This window comes from Chenopodium quinoa, unplaced genomic scaffold, assembly GCF_001683475.1.
Source record: "Chenopodium quinoa cultivar QQ74 unplaced genomic scaffold, ASM168347v1, whole genome shotgun sequence".
Taxonomy (NCBI): Eukaryota; Viridiplantae; Streptophyta; class Magnoliopsida; order Caryophyllales; family Amaranthaceae; genus Chenopodium; species Chenopodium quinoa.
In genome coordinates this window covers 1,731,652-1,755,570 of record NW_018742455.1, presented here as the reverse complement: position 1 = coordinate 1,755,570, position 23,919 = coordinate 1,731,652, and the positions used below count along the sequence as shown (strand labels likewise).

Sequence of the window (23,919 nt, the reverse complement as noted above, 5' to 3'; positions counted from 1 at the left end):
AAAGTTGCCCAAGTCTAAGATCATTACAACAAAACCTGCTCCTCCCAGCTTTACAAATTCTTCACGTATGGGATTGCGAGAATATGGAAAGGCTTCCTGCTCAATTGCTCAATTTCACCTCCCTTAAAGATTTATGGATTAAAAAATGTCCTAAAATTCATAGCTTACCAGAAGGTGGTTTACCCAAAAACTTGATGTGCCTTCTTATAGAAGAAGTGAACATAAAGCAGGAGGTAACAGAGTGGAAATTGCACCTCCTTCATTCACTTGAATTTCTTACACTTGAAAATGTAGGCAACTCCGTAGATTCTGTAGAGTGTATTCCGTGCCCACATTTTTCTCTACCCCCTTCCTTGTCTAGATTAAAAATCAAGGGTTTCCAAAATTTGAAAACAATATGTTGTTCCACTCTTCCCTGCCTGTCCTATTTGTATATTTGCTGTTGCCCCAAATTGGAATCCTTTGGTGACAATGGCCTTCCTCCACGCATTGATGATGTTTACATTAAAGAGTGTGATATGATACAACAACATTTGACGAGTGATCCCTATGGCCTTATAGAAACAGAATGGAAGATTCTCGCTGCCTCTGTCTGGAAATTAACTATGCTCTGCCCATTCAAGTAAGTTTGGTATGATGGTACGGTCTCACCTACATTTTTCATTTTTACATCAACTTATATTTTAATATATCTCACTTCTGACAGCTTGTTGATACAACAATCTTATTGTCTTTATGTTTGCCTACTTTTATTTTTGCACTCTCAAACACTACAACAATGCTGCTTGTGTTTACTTTTCCTCAAATAATAGTGGCTGGAGGGAGAACTTGATCAACCAACTAGCTGTACATTTTTGCATATCATTCAAGACATACTGAAGTTCCTGAGCACATAAATGTGAAGAGAAGGCCAAACTTTTGCAAATTATTAAAGAAAGTTTTTTAAACTGATATTTAATGTACAAAAGCATTCTTAAGATCTGCAATTTTGATGCTTGTTAGCAAAGGTCATGAACTATGTAAGGTTAGAGTTCTGATTAACAGTTTCAATTAATCAGTTTATCTTGAAATTGTTTCTAACATGATTATGTTGAGATTAAAGCTTTTAATTAGTTGTTCCCTAAAGTTGGTAGAACCAAATTAGCCGAGAGTTATTGCCTTAGTGAGTTAGTGGCTTAATGTTTACTTGTTGAATAATATAATTAATTTATGTTAAGTGAATAAATAGTGGAGAGTAGCGTAATATGATCTCCACTTTCTCTGTTAATTTGCTAAATTTTATGAAGTATATAATTTAAGTACAATTGAAGAGTTAAAAAAAGTTGAGATGCATTATTATGATGTTCGAGCATTTAAAAGATAATATGGCACTTATTAACTAAAAATTTGTATGAACTTTAGAATCATCGCATTGCACTTATTAACTTTAAAAATTTGTATGAACTTTAGAATCATCACTTATTAAGTAAAAGGTTGCATACAAAAGGACAACTATAAGTATTCTTCATTTTTCTGTGTTCTAACTTTGATTACTTGTTTCAATTGCAGTGTCCATGAGAAACTGAGAGCGATATATCAGACCCTCAACAGTGTCATTTGCACTAATTTCAGTTAATGTGTTGGCGGCTATAATTGTAGAGTAAATTCTACTGTATTTCATGCTAATGTAATATGTACCAGAGAGATTGCTCTGTTTAGTTTTGCACCTAATGGCTATTACAAAGTTTAATGGCAAACAAAGTCATGGGGGAAATACACTGAGCTTTTGACTATTTGAAAGTATGTTTGCTTTGTGCTTAGTGGTATTTGCTCAACTATTTTCTGAATGTTTGTTGATTTCTTAGCAAATAAATGTATTGAGAGAATAAAAAATTGGAGAAATTGGAGAAAGTAATTAAATATGGAGGTATGGGGGTAGATGGAAGAATAAAAAATTGTAAAAAGCAAAAATAATTGAGAGAATTGGAAGAGAGAGAATACGAAATTAATAAAATAGGATTTATATTGGGTTTACTAGTTGAGATAAATAAATTAAATATTGTAAAAAAATTTCAAATAAGGAAAATGGAAGTAACAGATAGAAACTAAGTAGCAACCTTAAAAAAAATACTATGAGAGAGAAAGCTAGTGAGAGAGAGTCCACAACCCCTCCCGAAAAACCACCTGAACCACCTCCCATAACAAAAACTCCACCGATACAACCCCCAAAATTACCAGGCAACCACCAGAAAAAACAAACAATTACCACTTCCTCTCCTCCCCTCTCATTTCGACAAATACTCACTCAGCCCCCCTCAAACTCCTTCAACATAAATTCACCAATTTTCCCTGCATCAGCTCCACCACCTCAATATGACGAGGAAAACGAATGTTTCGTTCCTATCTCAGAGGAGGAATACTCCTCCTTCTGCTCACCGTGGACAAACACCATAATTTCTAAAGCTCATGGAAAATCCTTCTCCACAGAATACTATCTTGAAGGAATACAAAGGATTTGGAAACCTCAGGGAAGAATCACGTCCTTTCCATTAGGGAAAGGATTCTTCATCTCCAAGTTTGATGCACCCAACGATGCAGACAAAGTCCTGAAACAGGGACCATGGTTTCTAAATGGAACGTTCATATCTACGCAGCCTTGGAAGCCGGGGTTCAAACCATCAGAAATCAAGAGCTCTGTTCTACCTATCTGGGTTGAATTGCCAGAGTTGCCGATAGAACTCATGAATGATACGGTCTTGCAAAAGATTGGTAGTTCAATTGGCACATTCGTCAAGTCATCCTTATCCAAGATGGAGCAAGGGAACCTCCGATTCGTGAGAATAATGGTGCTCTTGGAAGAGAACAACCCAAAGAGATCATCGATCTGGATAGGAGTAATTAAGCAATCAATTGTATACCGGGATATCCTTCCTAAGGAGCATCAAATGACTGCTAAAAAGCCAAAGCCGGGGATGGCGTCATCGGGAAAAAACACCAGCGATACAGAATCTGCAAATCAGGGGAAACCTGAGTGGAGAATAGTGAAGCACAAAAGGGAGTATCCGTTGGTTCGAACTCCCGCCACATTGCGGATATTCATAAAGTGGGCCCTGACCAAAACCCACTAGGAAAAAATCCATTTGAGATCCTTTCTGATGACCCAACTGTTGAAACGTTGACGTGTCAACCCCAAATAAAAAGCCCTTCTTCTCTCTCCTTAACACCCATACCCAAACTGTCTCTTCAACTGCACTGCAACACTACTCCTTCTCTTCTTCTAGCTGATTTACGCCGCCTATCTCCCTCTTGTCTTCTCAATAGCCCCTACTCTTTCTCCTTCCCCATGAACCTTCTGACCATGCCGATTCCCAACAACTAACCATTTCAAACTATCTCTTTAAACCTTCCTCCTCAAACCCAATTGTCACTCATACCTCACCCCTCTCTGTTTTCTAGAAATTCAAAAAAAAAAAAACCATGACAAACCTCTCCCTCCAATATTATCTAAACAAAATCATCAACTTCGACCTAGACGAGCTTCAAGACCAGGGGGATTCCTCAGACCTCCGATCTCCCCCCCCCCCCGGTGACAATTCACCTCAGGCTATGCAGCGACAGAAACATATTAACCAAAACAAAACCAATTGTGACTTACCCGGAATCAATGGTTAACCTGACATCTTTTTATGTGCAAGGATTACAGGGCGACTGGCATGCTATCAGCCCTCGATCAATGAGGGGAATTCTGCTCAGTCCGGAGGAGGTTTCGCCGCTGTATGCGAACCTCCGAATGGCCTCGGCAGACAACCCTTTCTACCTACTCCCTGCTCACATTCCATCACTCTCGGATGTCGAACAAATCAGCAAGCCACTCGCGGCGGTGCTGAGATGGTGGATCAAGCAAATGGACAAGGAGTAGTCCTTGATGACAGTACCTTGGGAATTACAATTCCTCCTCGACCCGGTCCCCGTTCTTCCGGCCGTAAGAAAAGCCTTGTCGATTTCCGACGAATGGCTGGTGCTTCAATCACTGTCAGGAACAAACAATGTCAAGCTGATGCACCTTGTCCAAGAAGCCCAGCAGCTACAACTCTCAGTAGGTTGGGGAAAAAAGAAAGGGGAAAACACAGAGATGTCGGGCATCCGAATCCAGAAAAACACGGTGTTAGTGTACAACAACTACCAGGGGAAATATGTCGAGTTGAACAACAATGCGGCATATCCCTCGAGGAAAGAAATGTCAAAACTTCCAATCATGAACCCGGGGATGAATGTGCTGGAATGCTAGAGGAATAGCTAGGGATGGCTTCAAACGAAACATTCGTTGGCTGATCAAGGATCATGAACCTGATATAATCATTCTCACTGAAACTAAGGTGCCTAAGTTGGGCTGTGAAGAGCTCCTATCTCTCCTTCCTTACAATTCCTTCGAGGTGGTTGACCCAGTTGGCTACTCGGGGGGAATACTCATTCTGTGGAATTATGGCTTTCACTCCATCACTATGGTTAGCAAGGAACCGCGCGCTATTCACACTGTAGTGCAGGTAAATCAATCACAAAAAAATTTTCTTACAGCACTTTATGCTTCTACTTCCTTCAATGGTAAATTAAAATTGTGGAATTCTCTTCTAAGTTATCAGTAGAAATATTGATATACCATGGCTAGTTTGTGGGGATTTCAATGAGATTTGCTATGATCATGAGAAATGGGGAGGGAATGCTCATCCCCTCCACCATATGAGAGCGTTTAATGAGACCATATCAAATTGCAACCTCATTGATCTAGGGTATATAGGACACAAATACACTTGGTTTAACAAACAGAAAAGGAACCAATCCTAGAAAGGCTTGATAGATTCCTAGCAACCAGTGAGTGGATCCAGATGTTTCCCCTAAATTGTGTCAAAAACCTCCCAAGAATGACCTCCGACCACAACCCTTGGCTTCTCCAAACTGAGAAAAAACAAGTCTTTCCTGGTATCAAACCATTCAGGTTTGAACCCATGTGGCTTAGTGAGAGTGATTTCATACCCTTTGTCACCCAAAAATGGCTTTCTTACCAAACCACTTTCAATAATAAAATAAGTCAGCTAGCTAATGATTTGAAACCGTGGGCTGACAACCTGTTTACTAATCAAAGAACAAAAAAAAAAAAAGACTTCAAGCCAGAATAAATGGGGCACAATTAGCTTTTCAGAGAGACCCAAACCAAACTAATCTTCTTGAGCTGGAGCAGGAGCTCCAATCCCAGCTTGATAACATCTTAGATCAGGAAGAGATCTTTTGGGCTACTAGAGCCAGGTCAGACTGGCTCCTTCAGGGAGATAGGAACACCACTTTTTTTCATGCATCAGCTGTCATTAGGGGCAAAAGAAACAAAATCATGGCTCTAAAAAATAGTGTGGGGGAGTGGCTAGAAGAACCAAGTCAAAAATACACTCACACATTCTACAGCATTTCAAGACCCTCTTCTCTTCTGAACAAACTTCAAATTTGGAACTAACCCAAACATCTGGAGAGATTGAGTGTTGCAACCTGCCAAACCTGCGGGAAGTGAAAGAAACTATGTTCTCAATTGCACCAAACAAAGCACCTGGAATAGATGGCTTTCATGCTGTCTTTTTCCAAAAAACATGGGAGAGTATCCATCAAGACTGCCTCAATTTTGTTCACCAAACCTTCTCAGACAAACAAATCCCTGCTGCCATAAATAAACCTGTTATCTGCCTGATCCCAAAAGTTACCTCACCTTCTATAATAACCAGCTTCAGACCCATTAGTTTAGTCAACAACTCCTATAAGCTGATATCCAAAATTCTTGTCAATAGGATTAGACCTTTTTTGAGCTCCATGATTTCTCCAAATCAAAATAGTTTTCTCAAAGGGAGGGGGACTGAGGTTAACTACATAATTGCCTCAAAAATTTTGCACTCCATGTCAAAAAGAAAAGGTTCCAGAGGTCTCTTTGCTCTCAAATTGGATCTGGAAAAAGCCTATGACAGGCTTGAATGGCCATTTATAAACCATTGCCTTCACTACTTCAATTTCTCTCCTGACTCCATATCCATGATTATGTCCTGTATCACCCCTACTTCAACTCAAATTCTGATCAATGGAAAACTTTCTGAAGAATTTAAACCATCTAGAGGAATAAGACAAGGAGATCCACTATCTCCTTACATATTCATAATCTGTCAAAAGTATTTGTCTAGAAAAATTCATGAGCAGTGTGAGATCATAGAGTGGAAACCTTTTAGATTTAGAGGGGGAGTAACAGAAATTTCTCACTTACTCTTTGCTAATGATGTCTTACTTTTTGGAGTTGTTGATAAGAAAACACTCAATTCTATTTCAAAAACCCTCCAAAACTTTTGCAAAATATCAGGCCATAAGATAAATGAGGGGAAAAGCCAAATTTTCTTTTCAAAAAATACTAGCATCAGTATCATTGATGATTTTGAACAGGTTTTGAATGTTACCAGGTCAAGTGACTTGGGCACATACCTGGGTTTTCCCTTAACTGAGAAAAAGCCAAATAAGAGACATCTCTCTTCAATCATTGAGAAAATGGGAAAAAAAACTTGCAACTTGGAAAGCCAAATCTTTATCTAGGGAGGGAAAATGATCATGCTTCAATCCACCTTGCTGGCAATCCCAAAATACACCATGTCTTGTATTAAACTTCCTGCTTTTATCCTCAACAAAATGGATTCTATATGTTCAAAATTTCTTTGGGGGGGGGGGGGAAGTACAAATACAAGGAGAGTAGCCTGGATATCCTGGGATAATATTTGTAAAGAAAAGGATGAGGGAGGACTGGGCTTTCTGTCTAATGCTGAGAATAATATGCTCAGCCTAGCAAGGCTGTGTTGGATGGTAGACACTAAATGCAACTGGGCTGGGAAAATTCTCTATGAAAAATACATAGGTAAAAAACACCAACCGACACCTTTTAACAAGGGTTCTTATATCTGGAGTGCTGTAGGGAAAGGGTGGGACCTCTTCAGACATAGCCTAAATTGGGAAGTGGGTAATGGGCAAGACATAAGCTTCTGGGAGGATAGATGGTTAAACTCAGATAAACCAAGAAATCTTCTAATAGGACCCATAAACCTCAGCTCTACTTTTGCAAACATTAGCTCCCTTCCTATTCCCAAAACGGGAATTAGAGGAGGCTATACAGTTCCAACTTTCTGATTATCTCTTCTCTAGAATAAATTGCACAAACCTTTCTGCCCCTTGTGACTACAATTTCACCACTTAGACTAACAAGGGTAGGTTCAACAGTAGAAATGCAAGAGATTTCTTAATAGAGAGTAGAGGCAAGAATTGTCTAAGCATGAGGGGGAAGGACTGGGACTGGTCAATCATATGGGCAGCAAACGCTTACACAAAAATAAAAATGTTCCTTTAGCAATTAATGTGAGAAAGGCTACCTTGTGCTGAAAATTTAAACTTCAGAATTATAGCCCCTTCTAACTCATGCACTTTTTGTCCAAACTCAATAGAAAATGCATCCCATATTTTCCTTGAATGTAGCAGAGCTTCTGAGTTCTGGTCTGAGCTAAACCCACCTCACTCTCTTCTGTCATTCCCTCATGAACCTTTTCAGTCTTGGCTCCAAAGAAATCTCAAAGACACAACTCCCAGCCATAACAACATTCCCTGGAATACCACCTTTTGTTTCTCTCTTTGACAGATATGGAAAAGAATGAATAGTTGGATCTTCTAAAAAAAACATTCCTCTCCAGAATTCTATAGCTCAGTGCCTGTGGGCTGCAGCTGAATGGTTTTACACAAAAGCCAAGACAGCTATATTAGAGCACACTTCAAAGCACTGGGTCCCTCCCCCTCACCTCTATCTCAAGATCAATGTCGATGCTGCTTTCACGCATACCTCCAGAGAGGCTGGATGTGCAGGTGTGTGCAGGGATGAACATGGAAACTGGATAGAAGGTTTTCAGTGGAAAGGCTACACAGCTACAGCAGAGGAAGCTGAACAGCAAGCCATATATCTTGCATTATCATGGATAAGAGATAAAGGATGGATCAGATGCCAGATTGAGTCTGACTGTAAATTTGTTGTTGCAGGATATAAATGAATGCAATATTTGCTTCCTAACCCCAAGATTAAATGCATGCAGGCAGCTACTACAGGAACTAAATGAGGTGAAGCTGTATTATGGAGAAAGGGGCAAGAACTCTGTGGCTGACTTATTATCAAAGGATGCTAGAGGAACTCTAAATGTTTTGAATCAATTATGTATTATATCAGTTCCTCCGAATATATGTATTAAAGCTTTAGATGATGACATTGCAAACATTGGTACTGAATGTATCCCTCACTCTGCAATCTTGGGCTCTCCAATAGGAAGCCAAAACTCTTTTAGTTTAACTTAATGAAGGCCCCTTTCCCATTAAAAAAAATAAGGAAAATGGAGCATGTATTTAAAAACGACTAGAAATGGAGCATGTATTTAAAAACGGTCAGAAATAAAAAGTGTAGCAAGTATTGAAAAGTTGATAGAGTAACTTATAAGAACTAGTTTTGCAGTTTTGTGTATAATTATATTTTTGTACTAGGTGAAACCCCGTGCAATGCACGGATATTGACTAATCATAATGAAAATATAATTAGATATTAAAAAAACTAAATCGATTGATCAGTATTAAACCGTACGAAATACAGTTTGTATTAAAAATGAAATATAGTTCATATTAAAACAATAAAAACATGAGAGAGAAAGTATTTAAATATGTGACAGTTATAATGTGCAAGTCGATATTTTAGAAGGGGAGTACTAAATGCAAGACAATTTTACTTAAATGCAGAATAATGTTTTTTTTTAAAAAAAATTATATTCCAATTTTGTCCTTGTTTTAACTTAATCCTTTACACTTTTTTTTAAATGATTAAAATTAAATCCTGTACACTCTTAACTATATAATCTTCCCAACTGTTTAATTTACAACCATATTCTAACGTATTCAATCTTGTATCCTATTTAATACGGAGTATTCAATACTATACAATTTCCTAGACAATAATGAAGTGCACTACGACATTTTTTTGAGGTATGAAAATTATGTGCTGTAACAGATGAACAATCAAACAACATAAAATTTCCATCTTATACGGATAAGATTTTTGAAGGTCTCTAGCATCCCCCTTATACAATTTTCGGGGGTCTCAAGTAACTCCGGCTATGATTTCCAGGGGTCTCCAATACCCCCCGACTAAGATTTTCGGGGGTCTTCAGTACCCCCTGGCTAAGATTTTCGGGGGTCTCTAGTACCCCCGAAAAACAAAGTTGGGGTACTTATAATGAAAATTTTTAACAATTCATCAAAAAAATTAAACGAAAAAAAAAACCTAAGACCGAATGATTTATGAGCGGTGAACGACTTCTTCGTCTCCAGGGCTCAGATTGAAGAATTTTAAGGGAAATGGTGGAATGAAATGAATTGCCAAAAAAAAAAATGGTGACTGAAATTGTGAACGAAATGAAAAAAATTGGCAAATATAATGAATTGCAAAATAAAAAATGTAAAAACAAAAGGCCTGGTGAAATGGAAAATCAATTTTTTCATTTTGGAAAAGGGTATTTCAGTCATTTTATTATTTTCATATCATTAATTAATTTCTGCATTTAGATTATTTTGTACTGCATTTAGTACTTGCATTTTAGAAAGTTTACTTTAGATTTTATATAAAATAAAAGTCATAATCTAAATGCAATCCTTTTTTTAATGTAATAATATTTTTTTTAGAAAGTAATTTTGGCGGGAATTTTTTTTAATAACACATTGACAAGTCTTCTCTTCGATTCGCTTTTAGTAGTATGTAACTAGGTTATGTCTCGTGCCATGCACGGTAATTTTTAATACTTAATATTTATCATTAGTTTAACACTATTATTTAATTATAAAAAATTATGTCTAATTGTAAAATAGGATGAAAGTTCTGTAATTACAAAAAAAAAAATTAAAAAAAATTATCACATTAAAGAAAACAGAGAGAATAATATATGCACGACTAATAAAAATAACTAAGAATTAGATTACAAAGTTATAGATGGCAAACTATTATTGCATATTATAGTATATTAAAATAATATCTTTGTTTGAATGTGTACTAATAGAATATACTTATCAAATAAGAAATGAAATATTATTGCATAGTTTGTATTAAAAACTTCTCCAAGAAGCTTTGGCCAAAATAATAAAAAAATTAAAAAAAAAAACTTTTGGAGGGAAAATTTTTAACCAGGAGATGACATGTGTCATTCCTGGTTTCACTTTTAGTATAAAGTTATAGATTATTTAATTATAAAAAATTATACCTAATTGTAAAATAGGATGAAAGTTATGTTATTAAAAAAAATTAAAAATTTATCACACTAAAGAAAACAGAGAGAATAATATATGCACGACTTATAAAAATAACTATGAATTACATTACAAATTTATAGATAGCAAACTATTATTGCATATTATTGTATAAAAAATAATATCTTTGTTTGAATGTGTACAAATAGAATATACTTATCAAATAGAAAATGAAATATTATTGCATACGAAGTAGTTTGTATTAAAAACTTCTCCAAGAAGGTTTGGCCTAAAAAATAAAAAAAATAAAAAACTTTTGGAGTGAAAAATTTTAACCAGGAGATGACTTGTGTCATTCCTGGTTTCACCTTTAGTATAAAGTTATAGATTGATATGTAAATTGTGAAAATTAGTTGTTGGACTTTTAAAATTTATAGCCTATTTGATCTCTCTAGTTCTTCAAGTTGTTAAAATGAATTAATTGTCAACATGGGAAAAAAAAAAGTTCCATATATATCAATTTGTCTTTATAAATTGGAAAATTACACAAGAATAATCAAACCTTTCGCTGGTTCTCCTAAAATAATCCAACCTTTAGATTAACCTTGAATAATCCTAAGTTTACCTATTATTCTCTCCTAGCAAACCTATTTTACCTACAACCGGCTGAATAAGTCAACATTAGATTTTTTTTTATTTTTTTTTTTCCTTTTTTTTCCTCCTATTCTTTCCTCCTTAGTTCCAAGACCTGACATAGTGACATCAATGGAGGATGGATACCCATAATCCTTTAAACACTACCACCACCCAACAACCTCCCCCAGCCACTCCCTAACCCTCCTTGGTTTGCCGCCAGCCTGCCACTCCCACCACCGGCCACCAATGACACACCACTCCCTTTCCCCGCCTCCATCACAACCTCCGCCACCACTTACCCCACCACAACCAAACCCAGACTCGAAACCTTTCCTCCACTCCTACCCATACTCGAACCACCAACCTTGTCCCACCCAAAACCTGAAACCCCAACCCAAAACCATTAAACCCTGTCCCACCCAAAACCCGAAACCCCAACCCAAAACCATTAAACCCAGTCCCACCCAAAACCAGAAACCCCAACCCCACCTACCCAAAAACCAAAACCCCAACCTGCACCATTGTCTTTCTCTTCTCCCTTTTTCTCAATTTAATTTGGGGCTAAATTGGGTTGCGGTCGTACGATGTTGATGTTGTGGGTCATTGTTGATATTGAGGGCGTCGGTTGCGATTAAATTGTTGGTTGGTACTTGAATTGGTAGTGGATGGATGTTGTGTTGAGTGGTGGTGTTGAGGTGGTTGTAGGTGGTGGTACCGTAGTCCGTAGATGGTGGTGAGTGTGTTTAGGTGGTGATTATGGAGGAAGGGAGAGGAGAGAGAAACGGGCAAGAGGGGAATGGAGAAAGTTTTTTTTTTAATTTTTATTTTCAATTAAAAATATTTTTTTAAGTAAAAAAAAAAGATTGACCAATTAAGAAGTGCCACGTGGATGGTAACCGGTTATAAAGGGTAAGGTGACCTGCTAGGGTTGCTGGGAGAGAATAATAGGTAAACTTAGGATTATTCAAGGTTAATCGAAAGGTTGGATTATTTTGGGAGAATGAGTGAAAGGTTGGATTATTGGTGTGAAATTTAATTAATTTTGTCATTATAGTAGTATTTAAACAATATTATTAAAGTGTCGGATATTAAAAATCCAAACTATCCCATCATTTTCGAATCTGGATCAGATATTGAGTATCTGAAAATTTCGGATCAGATTAAATACTCTCTCCATTTTTTTATTTACATCACTTTCCTTTTATAAGTGAATTTTTTTAAATGCATCACTTTTCTATTTAATAACTTTATACCGGAGTATAATTTATCATTTCTCCACTCAAATTATTTTTTATTTCTCTCTCTTCTATGGTCCCCACTTAAATAATAAAAAAATATATTTTCCCTCACATACTTTTTCTTAATTTCATGCTTCCATGACTTATTTTTACTATAATAATTTATTCACTCACCACAATATCATATTACTCTCCTAAAACCTTGTGTATCCCCAAGTGATGCAAATTAAACAAAAAAAAAGGGGGGAATACTACATATATTTCAAAAAACTACATATAGAGCTGTCAAAAATTGACCCGACCTGAACCGGAAATGATCTGAACCCAACCTATACCTGAACAATGGGGTGAAACTAGTGACTTGTAACCCGACCTGAATCTGACCTGATGTTAACCGACAACCGATTTGATCCAATACGTTATGACATGCACCCAACCTGATAGTAACCGTCAACCGGTTTAATTCGACCCGACAACAAGCCGAACCCGAACTAGTACCCAACTCAATTAGAACCTAAATACGGTTACAACACAACTCACCTGTTATTGACCCGAGTCATGGAAGGTTAAAAAAAATTATATACCGTTTGTTTGGCTAATATACCGGAACAATTCTGAAACCCTCAATCGGGTTCATCTTATATACCTTTTGTTCTCTATTATTCGTATATAGGTTTAATAAAATCTTGATAACGCTTGATTAAATTATAGAAGGCGTAATTATATAGGTTCAACATGACCGTATCGATATTTATTCGAATTGAAGTTGAACCAAAACCCGACTCAACATTAACCCGAACTCAAATGGACCATCTATTAACCCACCCAAAACCGACTCATCTATCACAACCCGAACCTGAAATTGAACTCGATTTGAATTTGACTCGAATCAAACCCGACCCATGTACGAAAAGGGGACCGACTCGGAACTGAAATTGGCCCGACCTGAACTAAGACTTGATTTGACCCGACCGGAAACCCGACTTGAATACTCAATTGAGAGCTCTTACATACTTACTTCGTATTATATCATCACCTTTTTCTTTCTAAGGTAAAAATCATCACCTTCTCTCAAAAAAAAAAAAGGTAAAAATCATCACCTTCTTTCTAAGGTAATTCGCTCCATCTATGTCCAAAACCCATCTCCAACTTTTCTTTAATTTCATTTGGTTTTCTCCATTTTTTATATTTAATCAATAAATTTATGAATTAAGTTGTTAAGAAATTTATTTTTTGGGGTTTGAGTGGGCAATTTTGAGTTGAAATCATGAAATAAATGAATAATACTACTGGTAACAAATTTGCATGTATATTGCTGAAATTTACCCATTCATCTATAATTCAAAAGCACTTGAGAGAATGGATTTTAAGGATTTGGAGTTTGTTGATGATATTAGGAAATCGTACTCAATTTATGGTGAGATTTTAGTGATGAAATTGCTACAGATTTTCCACAATAATAATTGAACCTTGTGACTTTGTGAGTACACTTATCCATTCATTCATTCATTCATTCACACCAATAATTCATAAACTCATTTTTTCCCTTCTTCCTACCCTTAAACCCCCAAACTAAGAATAACCCGTCATTTCATTCACAATCACTTGTTTTTACAAAAATCATATTTTTTTTTTTTTGAAAACAAACACAAAATTGGAAAATAGTAGCTGATCTGATCAAGGATGGCCATAGCCGAGACGTTTCTGTCTGCATTTCTGCAGGTGCTGTTTGAGCAGCTGTTGACAACCGGAGGAACACAATTCTTGAAGTTGATTGGTGGTGTTGATTTGCCGAAAACTATCAAGAAATGGAAGATACAACTTACTAGGCTGGAAGCTCTTTTGGATGATGCTGAGCTGCAGCAATTTCACAGTAAACCTGTCAAGTTATGGCTCAATGACCTCCAAGATTTAGCTTACGACATCGAAGATATCTTGGATCATTTCGCAATTGAAGCCCAACGTTACCAGTTGAAACAGGCGGAGGAAGATCAAGCTAATGCACTTGATGATCACTCAATCGCTGGAATTTTAAACAATATGGTTTGTACTGCTAAAATCTTACTTACTGACTTCTTAATGTCGTTATTTATTGACATAATGCTAGTTAGATGACAATGATTATTATTTATTACTTATTGTCATTGTTGTTGTTATTAGTCTTGCTACTCCGTATTGCTTCGTATTTTACTTACTAACTGATAAAACAAGTTCAACTAACTGTGGGATAAATAGACATGACAAACCTAACAATTGGAAAACAATCAATGTTTATAATTACTTAGCACAATTAGAAAATGACCCAATCTGAACAACTTGATTGGATAATATCCTCTTGTACAATTCTATTTATATAAGATTTAGTGTTCTGTTCATTAAAAAGAATAAAGAAAATTTGTGTCTTGTACAATTCTTGGGGAGCGCTGCTAGGCAAAGGCATAAGTCTTCTTGTACAATTGTTTATATATTAGATTAGTGTCTTGTTTATTAAAACCTAAAAACAATAAAGAAAGGTAGTGTCTTGTACCATTCTTGGAGAGAGCGGCTAGGCGAAGGTGTAAATCTTCTTGTACAATTTTATATCTATTAGATTAGTGTCTTGTTTTAATAATAATAATAATAATAAGTTGAGGTAAAATTTAGTTTTAAAATAACTATTGATATGCTAATTACCGAATTCATTGATTAGGCGCAAACCATTCGTGCAAGTAGTTCAAGAGCTGCAAATAGTCTCTCCACCTTGCTCAAACCTATTGATCAAGACATTCAAGACAAGATTGATGACATTACAGAGCGCTTGCAAGATATACAGGACCAGACACATAGTTTGACCCTCACTGCAGCACACATGTTGCAGCAGCAGATCCTCCAAACAGAATCTCTTCGAAGCCAGAGAGAATCCACTTCTTTGGTAGGCAACGTTTTTGGAAGGGATGAGAAGAAAAAAGAGATAATTACACTGCTACTGAAACATGATCAGAGTGGTGAAGGTTATGTTGTGATTCCTATTGTTGGAACGGGTGGCATTGGGAAGACGACCCTTGCTCAGTATGTATACAACGATGAACAGAAGTATGTATACAGAGATGAGCAACTCTATGTATACAGCGATGAGCAGCAGAAGTGTAATTTTGATCTCAAGGCATGGGTGTGTGTCTCGGATGTGTTCGATGTTAAATGTGTCACGATAGATATAATTAACTCAGCCTCCCAGAGCAATTTTGACTGTAGCAATTTGGATCAGGCACATGTGAAACTGCAGAAAGTGCTAAAAGGCAAAAAATTCTTTATTGTTCTTGATGATATTTGGAGCGAAGAATATGATGATTGGTACAAGCTGCAGGAACCTTTCCGACACGGTGCAAAAGGAAGCAGAGTGGTAATGACAACCAGAATTGAGAGTATTGCAATGATGATGGTTAATAATCCAACTCAACGCAATATCATCAAGTTAGAAAGTTTGTCAAACGATGATTGTTGGCTTATATTTCAGCAACATGCAAATGTAGATTCTGACCTCGCTGAGATGCGGGATAATATCATAGAAAAGATCAATGGACTACCTTTGGCGGCAAAAGCTCTAGGAGGTCTCCTTAAAAGTATTCCAGACAAGAGCCAACACCAAAAGATATTAGAGAGCAATGTTTGGGGTGAGAAGAGCAGTGTTTTACCAGTTTTAAGGCTGAGTTACCATCATATGCCATCTCATTTGAAGCGAGTCTTTGCTTACTGTTCAATATTTCCAAAAGACTACAAGTTCAAGGAGATGAAAATTGTCTTACTATGGATGGCTCAGGGCTTCATACAGGAAACCCAAATTGAAACAATGGAAGACATGGGCCAGAAGTACTTCAATGATCTGGTATCAAGGTCACTATTTGAAAAAAGTCCTTATGGTGAAGGAGAGTTCATCATGCATGACCTCATCCATGATATGGCTCAATTGGCTGCATGTGGTATCTGTTATGTAATGGATGTTGTAGATACACAGAGAAATCTTGGAAGAACTCGCCATTTATTTATCACTGAGCATGTTCAAACATTGAGAAATCAAATCATGGTTCCTCAGTTGCGAACTTTTCTATGCAGCTACTGTTTGATCATTGACAATTTGGAATTCATCCAAAGAATGCAATACGTACGCTCCCTATACCTAGTGTCAGAGAAAATTGAAGTTTTGCCAGATTGTATTGGTGATTTAAAACACTTGCGTTACCTAAGTCTCAAATTCAAAAGAATGAAAGTGTTGCCACAATCAATCAACAATCTTTGGAATCTCCAAACACTGTGCTTGGAAGGCTGTTATAAAGCTGTGAAGATTCCATGTATAGAATCGCTGGGAAAACTCCGTCATCTGAACATTGATGATATCTCTTTAAAGGAGATGCCGCTTGGAATCGGGAAATTAACAAACTTACAAACTTTGAATACATTTGTTTTGGCAGTTGGAGGTGGGTCCAGAGTAAGGGAGTTGGGGAAGTTGAATCAGCTCCATGGAAGATTATTAATCGTTTCCGGGCTAGAAAATGTGACTGAGGTTGAGGATGCAGAAGAAGCCCAATTTTGTAAAAAAAAGAATCTAGATGGGTTGAATTTGAAATGGGGTACTTGTACTAATGATGTTGATGACAAGACTAGGAGAGATGTGGTTGGGAAGTTGCGGCCTCACACTTCCATCAAAGAGTGTGAGTTGGTTGGGTACATGGGCTCGAGATTCCCAAGTTGGTTGGGGGATCCCTCTTTCATTAACATGGTGGACATAAAGTTGAAAAAGTGTCTCAAATGTGTATGCTTGCCTCCATTGGGGAAACTACGCTCGTTGAAGAGTCTGCTAGTTGAAGATATGGATGGTATTCAGGAGGTAGGTCTTGAATTTTATGGGAATTGGTCAACTCCTTTTTCATCTTTGAAGACTCTTCAATTTTCTCATATGAAATCCTGGGAGAAGTGGGTGCACCCAACTGACAACAACAACGCATTTCCTATCCTTGAAGAGCTTTCTATTAAAGATTGTTCGTCATTGCAAGGCGATATACCTCCTTATTTGCCTTCTCTTAGAACGCTGGATATTAAAGAATACATGCAACTACAATCCTTAGAATTGAAGATTTTGTCTTCCTCAACTTCTCGTCTTGATACAATTGACTCAAGGTCTAGGGTAAGGGAGTTGGGGAAGTTGAAAAATCTTTGTGGAACTTACATCGTTGATGTTGATGACAAGACTAAGAGAGATGTGGTTGAGAAGTTGCAGCCTTACACTTCCATCAAAGAGTTTAGGTTAGATGGGTACATTGGCTCGGCATTTCCAAGTTGGTTGGGAGATCCTTCTTTCAATAACATGGCTCATATAAGGCTGAATAATTGTGTGAAATGTGAATGGTTGCCCCCACTAGGGCAGCTACCCTCATTGAAGAGTCTAAGGATTGAACATATAAATGGTATTAAGGAGGTAGGTCTTGAATTTTATGGGCATTGCTCAACTCCATTTCCATCTTTGAAAACTCTACTTATATCTGGTTTGGAAGTATGGGAGAAGTGGATGCACCCACTAGTTGGTATCAACAAGGCATTCCCTGTCCTTGAAGAGCTTTCCATTGATTATTGTCTAATATTGAAAGGTAATCTACCTCCTCATTTGCCTTCTCTTAGAACGCTGGATATCAATGCATGTAGAAAACTGCAATCCTTGGAATTGAAGAATTCATCTTCCTCAGCTTCTCGTCTTGCATCACTCTCTGTTGAATACTGTGAGTCTATGGTCTCTATTGATCATATTCCCTTAACTCTACAACTGTTGTATATCAATTGTTGTGAAAAACTAGGGTCTGTGGAATTTGATGAACAACCTACAAATTTGTCTCCTAGAAGTGAAGACGGGAATACCCCAAAGAGTGAAGAAAACATAGGAGTTTTCCTAAAGGCTTCATTGGAACTTCCTCTTCTCACTAGTTTGAAAATAGAAAGTTGCCCAAGTCTAAGATCATTACAACAAAATCTACTTCTCCCGGCCTTACAAACACTTGAGTTATGGGATTGCAAGTCTATGGAAAGGCTTCCTGGTCAATTGCTCAATTTCACCTCCCTCGAACGATTATATATTCTTGAATGCCCCAAAATCCATAGCTTAGCGGAAGGTGGCTTACCCAGAAACTTGGTATTCCTTGAAATAGAAGAAGTGAATATAAAGCAGGCAGTAACAGAGTGGAAATTGCACCTCCTTCATTCACTTAAAGCTCTTACGCTTAAAAATGTAGGCAGCTCTGCAGACTCAGTAGATTGTATTCTGTGCCCACATCTTTCTCTGCCCTCTTCCTTGTGTCTCTTAGAAATCAGGGGTTTCCAATATTTGAGAATCATATCCAATGGGAACACCCTTCCGAACCTCACTCGTCTTGATGTTGTGGATTGCCCAAGGCTTGAATCATTGGTTAGCAATTTTACCTCGCTTACAGATTTAATAACTGAAAATTGCCCAAAATTCCACAACTTTCCAGAGGAAGGTTTACCCACAAACCTGCGGTCTCTTTCAATCTCTGATACCAACACAGACAAACCAATAAAAGAGTGGGGATTGCACCGTCTTACTTCCCTTCATTCTATTTTTCTTACACTTGTAAATGTAAGCAGCTCCTTAGATTGCATTAGCGATTCTGACCTTCCCTCTTCCCTGCGTACATTACATATAAAAGGATTCCAAAATCTGAAAACAATATGTTGTTCCACTCTTCCTGAATTGTCCTCTATCAGTGTCCTCTCTTGCCCCCGATTCGAATCATTTGGTGACCATGGCCTTCCTCCAAGCATTGAAAGCATTTATATTAAAGAGTGTGAGATGATACAACAACATTTGAGAAGTGATCCCGGTGGCCGTATACTTACAGAGAATGGAAGATTCTCGTTGCCTCTGTCTGAAACTCAACCGAGCTCTGCCCACTCAAGTAAGTTTACTTAAATAATGTTATACATACATCTTATATGTTTACATCAGCTTAAATTTTAATTCTTCAAAAACAAAAAAGTTATAATTGATACAAACAATACTAACAATCAATGGAACTTCACTCAAGCAAAAAAACAGCAAGTGATTTTGACGAATTTGACCATTTAAACTAGTTCTATATGCCTTTTTTATTATTTTTTTTGGCATCCTCAAACAGATGATTAGTATAGCATTCTAGAAAGGTGCAGGAACATTTACATTATAATGATGCAAATAATAGTGGTGGTAGGGAGAACTTGATCAATCAACTAGCTGTACTTATTTACATATCTTTCACAACATACTACAGTTTAACTTTAGATCAGGTTTATATTTCATGTCATTGTGGAAAGTAATAGATATTGTAGTCACATACCTTTTACAAAGTATTATTGATACAAATTTACTTTTTTAGATGTTTTTCAGATGAGTTATAAAATAATAGGGAAATACAAAGTATTATTTTTTATGTTGGAACATATTATAGAATAAATATGCTGTTCTGATATATTGTAATAACATCAGGTACATGACTTTCCCATGCAGCTGTTTGCTCATGTTTAGGTGCTAAGAAACTCAAGAAACTGAGAAGCCTAACAGTAGTAATAGCATCTACAATTATAAGGTATTGGAAAAGCTTGCCTTGGTTTCAATTTTAATTTAAGATGTATTTTCAATTGCTGCTGATGGTGATCTGAAAAACTGTTACCTGATGACATTTGACTCTTAGCATATGTTTACTGTTTAGCCTTTTGGGTTAGTTTTTTGGAAGTCTCATCATTTATTCATGTCTAAAGTTCTATTGTTGAACTAATTCCTGTGTTTTTCTTTTTTTTTTTTTTTTTTTTTTTTTTTTTTTTTTTTTTTGTTGAGAAAACTAATTCCTGTGCTCTTTCAATTCCACACTCTATTGCTGAACTGGATTTTGGCATTTTTCACTTTTGATTCAGGGAAAATAAAAGGGGTGCAACTAGTATGGAGGAAGTATATTTTGACTCAGGTAGCATGTTCTTCGATTTAATCAGTCAGAAAAATTAAGATTTGTTATTAACAACTAGGTTTACTTCTTTTGGCACATATTATTCCAGAATTATCTCTAATGATGATAGCTCGTTGTTGTATTATTGTCCTGGTTGATCAATCTAAAGTAGTATGTTCTGAAGTTAATTTCAAGTCACTCATAGCCTATTACTATTACTCTCCTTTCATTGCTCTGTTGATAAAACTTTCTATGGAGTACTGCTTTTATTTCCCACCTTAAGTAATTTCTCCTCTACTACTGGTGTTTTTGACCTCCTAAAAACTTGTGAGTGGTTGAACGCCTACTGAAATTTTAGTGTTCATTCATGTACCAAACTTAGTAGTACATCCCTAAAACATGCTTGTTATTTCACTTAGTTATTATCATGCATGTTTTTTTAAAGCTAACTCGGATCTTATATGAAGTATATGAATATGAATCATAGTTTTTCACTTTATTAGCGTCATCTTAATTCTTAATTAGGTAAATTCTTTCTCATCTGTTTATCAAAAACTTCTGAGAGTTTGTATGTTCACTTGTTTATTATATGTCATGTTTTACCATGTGTTGATAGAATGATTAGTTGGTGATCTAGCACTTTATTTTATTGCACGTTTGGACTAAAAACATTGGCATATAATCTTTTGCCTAATAAACATTGCACATACCTTCTTATATCAGGTGACAATCATATTGGTTCTACCCTTCTCGTGCTGCAGAAAGCCTCTCCAAGTTCAGACATTCATTCAAGGACTACTGTCATTACGGCTTTGCAAGATAATCAGATCCCTGGCAAAATGTTCTGGTTACGCTGCAGACGTACCCCAAGTAGAAGATTGTCAAAGCTTTATTACATTAAGCAACAGCGTAGCCAAGATACACTGCTAATTCTAGTCTTCTTTTGTGTAAATTATGGTCTGTTTTTAGTACCCTAATAACCTGTATTATTCTAGTGAGTTTTCTGTTAAAATTGTGGCCTTTTTAGTACCCTAATAACCTATATTATTATAGTGAGTTTTTGTATATTTTGTTACTTGAGTAATTCCGTTAAGTTGGGGTTTCAAACTTTCAATACAGAATCTAGTTTTTCAGATTCATTAGTGAATCTACATCTATTTGATTTCTGAGATTCATGTACAAATTCAGTTTCTTCTATCATTTTACATAGGGAATTATATTTGACAGGAATTGTTTATGAAATGTTGTGTTATGAAATTGCCTTTCTTCTTAGTTACTCCTTACAATACTAGTTGAAACACTTTTATTTGTAGGATTGTTCATATGTAGTTGACATGCTTCTATCTTTTTATTTTTTATTTTTTTTCTAAGATTACAACGATTCTATATTGCAGAGTACTTTCTTTCACATGTTTTGGGTCTCATTTTTCCTCAATTGAAAAAAATCAACACATGTAATGGTCATCAAAACCCACTATACTACACTAAAAAGAGTACTCATTATCAAATTTCACATTATAAAATATTAAAGTCGATTATTGTGCATAAAACTTTGTCTCAGACGACAGCCAATTAAATCTCGTCAACTAATTTATGAGAGAATAAATTGTGAGCATTGTTAGGAATAAGAGAATAAATCAAATATAACTTCAAATTTTAAAACCTTCCAAATTGAAATCATTCTAAAACGATTCAGTAGTCCAATATACATACTACCAGTACAAATTTACGACTTTTACAAATGATCATGTCTCTTGTCTAGAATAAGGTTTCTCACGAGTATATAGTTAAATTCCTAATTTGGTCAATTTGCATATTCATCGTTATTTCTTATTTTCCCTAACATCATCCCTTGAACGCACACGTGAAATCAATTCCAACATAGTACAAATACTTAAATAACCGCCAATTGAATACTCCTAGTCAATTCTCAAGTGTGAAGATGTACTACTTTCCCTAGAGTTTTAACAAAAGTAGCTAAGTGCTACTCTCCCGGCTTTTTCCTAACCCTCTAGATTCCATTCTCCCTTACGTTACCAAAGTATCCGTACTCCTTCCGTCCCCAAATAAATGTTTCATTTGCGTTTAATGCCACTTAATCTCACATTTTTAAAAAAATCCAACTAACCTCTTCCCACCCGACGACTACATGATCTTCCTCACTAATTTTAAAACAAATAACAGTCAAACTCCATTAATTATAATCAATCTACCCTAAAAAATCTTCAAAACAAAACTCCATTAAAGCAACTCAAATACCTCCATTGAAGAAGAAGAAACAACCCTTTTGAAGAGGACAACAAAAAATGGAATTAGAAGTTAAACGAAGAACAACAAAATCCCTAATTTCAAAGCTAAGTTCAGTATCAGATCAAACCCGAATCGCAGCACTTTGTGAGCTCCGATTACTCACCAAAAACGACCCAGAAATCCGACCCATTATCGCCGAAGAAGACGAAGGTGCAGCAATCTCTCTTCTAGCTGAAACCCTTTACTCTCCTACACCATTAGAGCAAGAAAACGCTGCTGCAACTTTGCTGAATATCTCAATTTCCTGTAAAAATTCCATCATGTCAACTCGTGGGGTTCTCGATTCTCTCTCCTATGTTCTCTCTAGTCACCGCACGCACCCTCCTGCCGCCGTGCAATCCGCCGCCGCCGCGATTTACAGCCTTTCCGTTGAGGAGAATTATCGTTCTGTAATTGGGGGTAAAAGGGATGTTGTGTATTCTTTGATTGATATTGTAGGGTTTCGGGAATCGCCGTCTCGGTCAATCAAAGATGGGTTGAAAGCGCTTTTTGGGTTGTCTTTGTGTCCTTTGAATCGGCCTTTAATGGTGGAATTTGGGGCAATTGAATCAATTTTTGGGGTTGTGGTGAGAGATGGGAGGATTGGGGTGATTGAGGATGCAACTGCTGTGATTGCGCAGGTTGCTGGGTGTGTGGAGAGTGTTGAGGCCTTTCGAAAGGCGGCTGGTGTTCGGGTTTTGGTTGATTTGTTGAATCCTGAGACGGGTTCGAGTTCGAGGATTAAAGAGAATGCGGTTTCTGGGTTGTTGAATTTGGTGAAGATTGGTGGGGAGGAGGTTGGGGAGGAGATTAAGGAGGTGGGTTTAGGGTTGGTTTTTGATGGGTTAGGGGAAGTGGTTGATAGTGGGAGTGATAAAGGGAAGAAAAGAGCTCAAGCTTTGTTGAAGATTCTTGAGGATGGTATGAGTATGACTCACAAGGATGCCAATGATTCCGGTTCGGATTTGTATTCTGGTCCTTTGGTAGATACTTCGAATTCGTTTTCGTATTGATTGTGTTAGCATGATGTTTGGTGATTTATAGTGTGTCATAGTTAGGAAAAAAAATAGACTTTCCAAGGATGATTGACTGATAGAGTATGTGATGAATGTGTTCTTGTTTTGCTCAAGATTATGAGATTAGGGTGTATAAAAGATTTGCCTCATTGTAAATTCATTTATTCAATGTATCATGTTAAACTTGTCACTAATGCAAATTCAATGCCCGATTCTTGTTCTTTTCTCATATATTTGTTTTTTTTTTATCTGTTGGAAAAACATGTAGCAGTTTCTTTTCTGAGAATGACTTGCTGCATTGAGCTTTATAAGCGATTGTGCGAGCTATAACATTCTTCTTACATGATTACGTTTATATATGATTAACGGATTTTGTGGTTGCTGTAGGTTCTTCTATGAGCCAAAATTCATTTTGTATTACTGAAGAACTCTTGTATAGCTAATAAAATTTTGCTTGTTTGATCTTTTCTTTTG

The 23,919-nt window shown here is 36.6% G+C and overlaps 1 protein-coding gene across 3 annotated transcripts; it reads left to right on the top strand.

The window, feature by feature from the left end:
* The first annotated feature begins 12,916 nt into the window (after positions 1 to 12,916).
* On the top strand, positions 12,917 to 23,665 carry LOC110718377 (putative disease resistance RPP13-like protein 1). 3 transcript variants are annotated; one of them, XM_021897212.1, is made up of 5 exons: positions 12,917 to 14,225; positions 14,872 to 19,120; positions 19,708 to 19,786; positions 20,112 to 20,161; positions 20,864 to 23,665. In XM_021897212.1, exons 1-5 carry the CDS (start codon positions 13,866 to 13,868, stop codon positions 21,115 to 21,117), a joined length of 4,992 nt encoding a protein of 1,663 aa, XP_021752904.1. In that variant the 5' UTR covers positions 12,917 to 13,865; the 3' UTR covers positions 21,118 to 23,665. The 3 variants fall into 3 exon arrangements, 2 of the variants coding, with proteins under 2 accessions (XP_021752904.1, XP_021752905.1); XR_002510902.1 differs by lacking the exon at positions 20,864 to 23,665 and having other exon boundaries at positions 19,687 to 19,786; positions 20,112 to 20,159; XM_021897213.1 differs by lacking the exons at positions 20,112 to 20,161; positions 20,864 to 23,665 and having other exon boundaries at positions 19,687 to 19,787.
* The last annotated feature ends 254 nt before the right edge of the window (positions 23,666 to 23,919 follow it).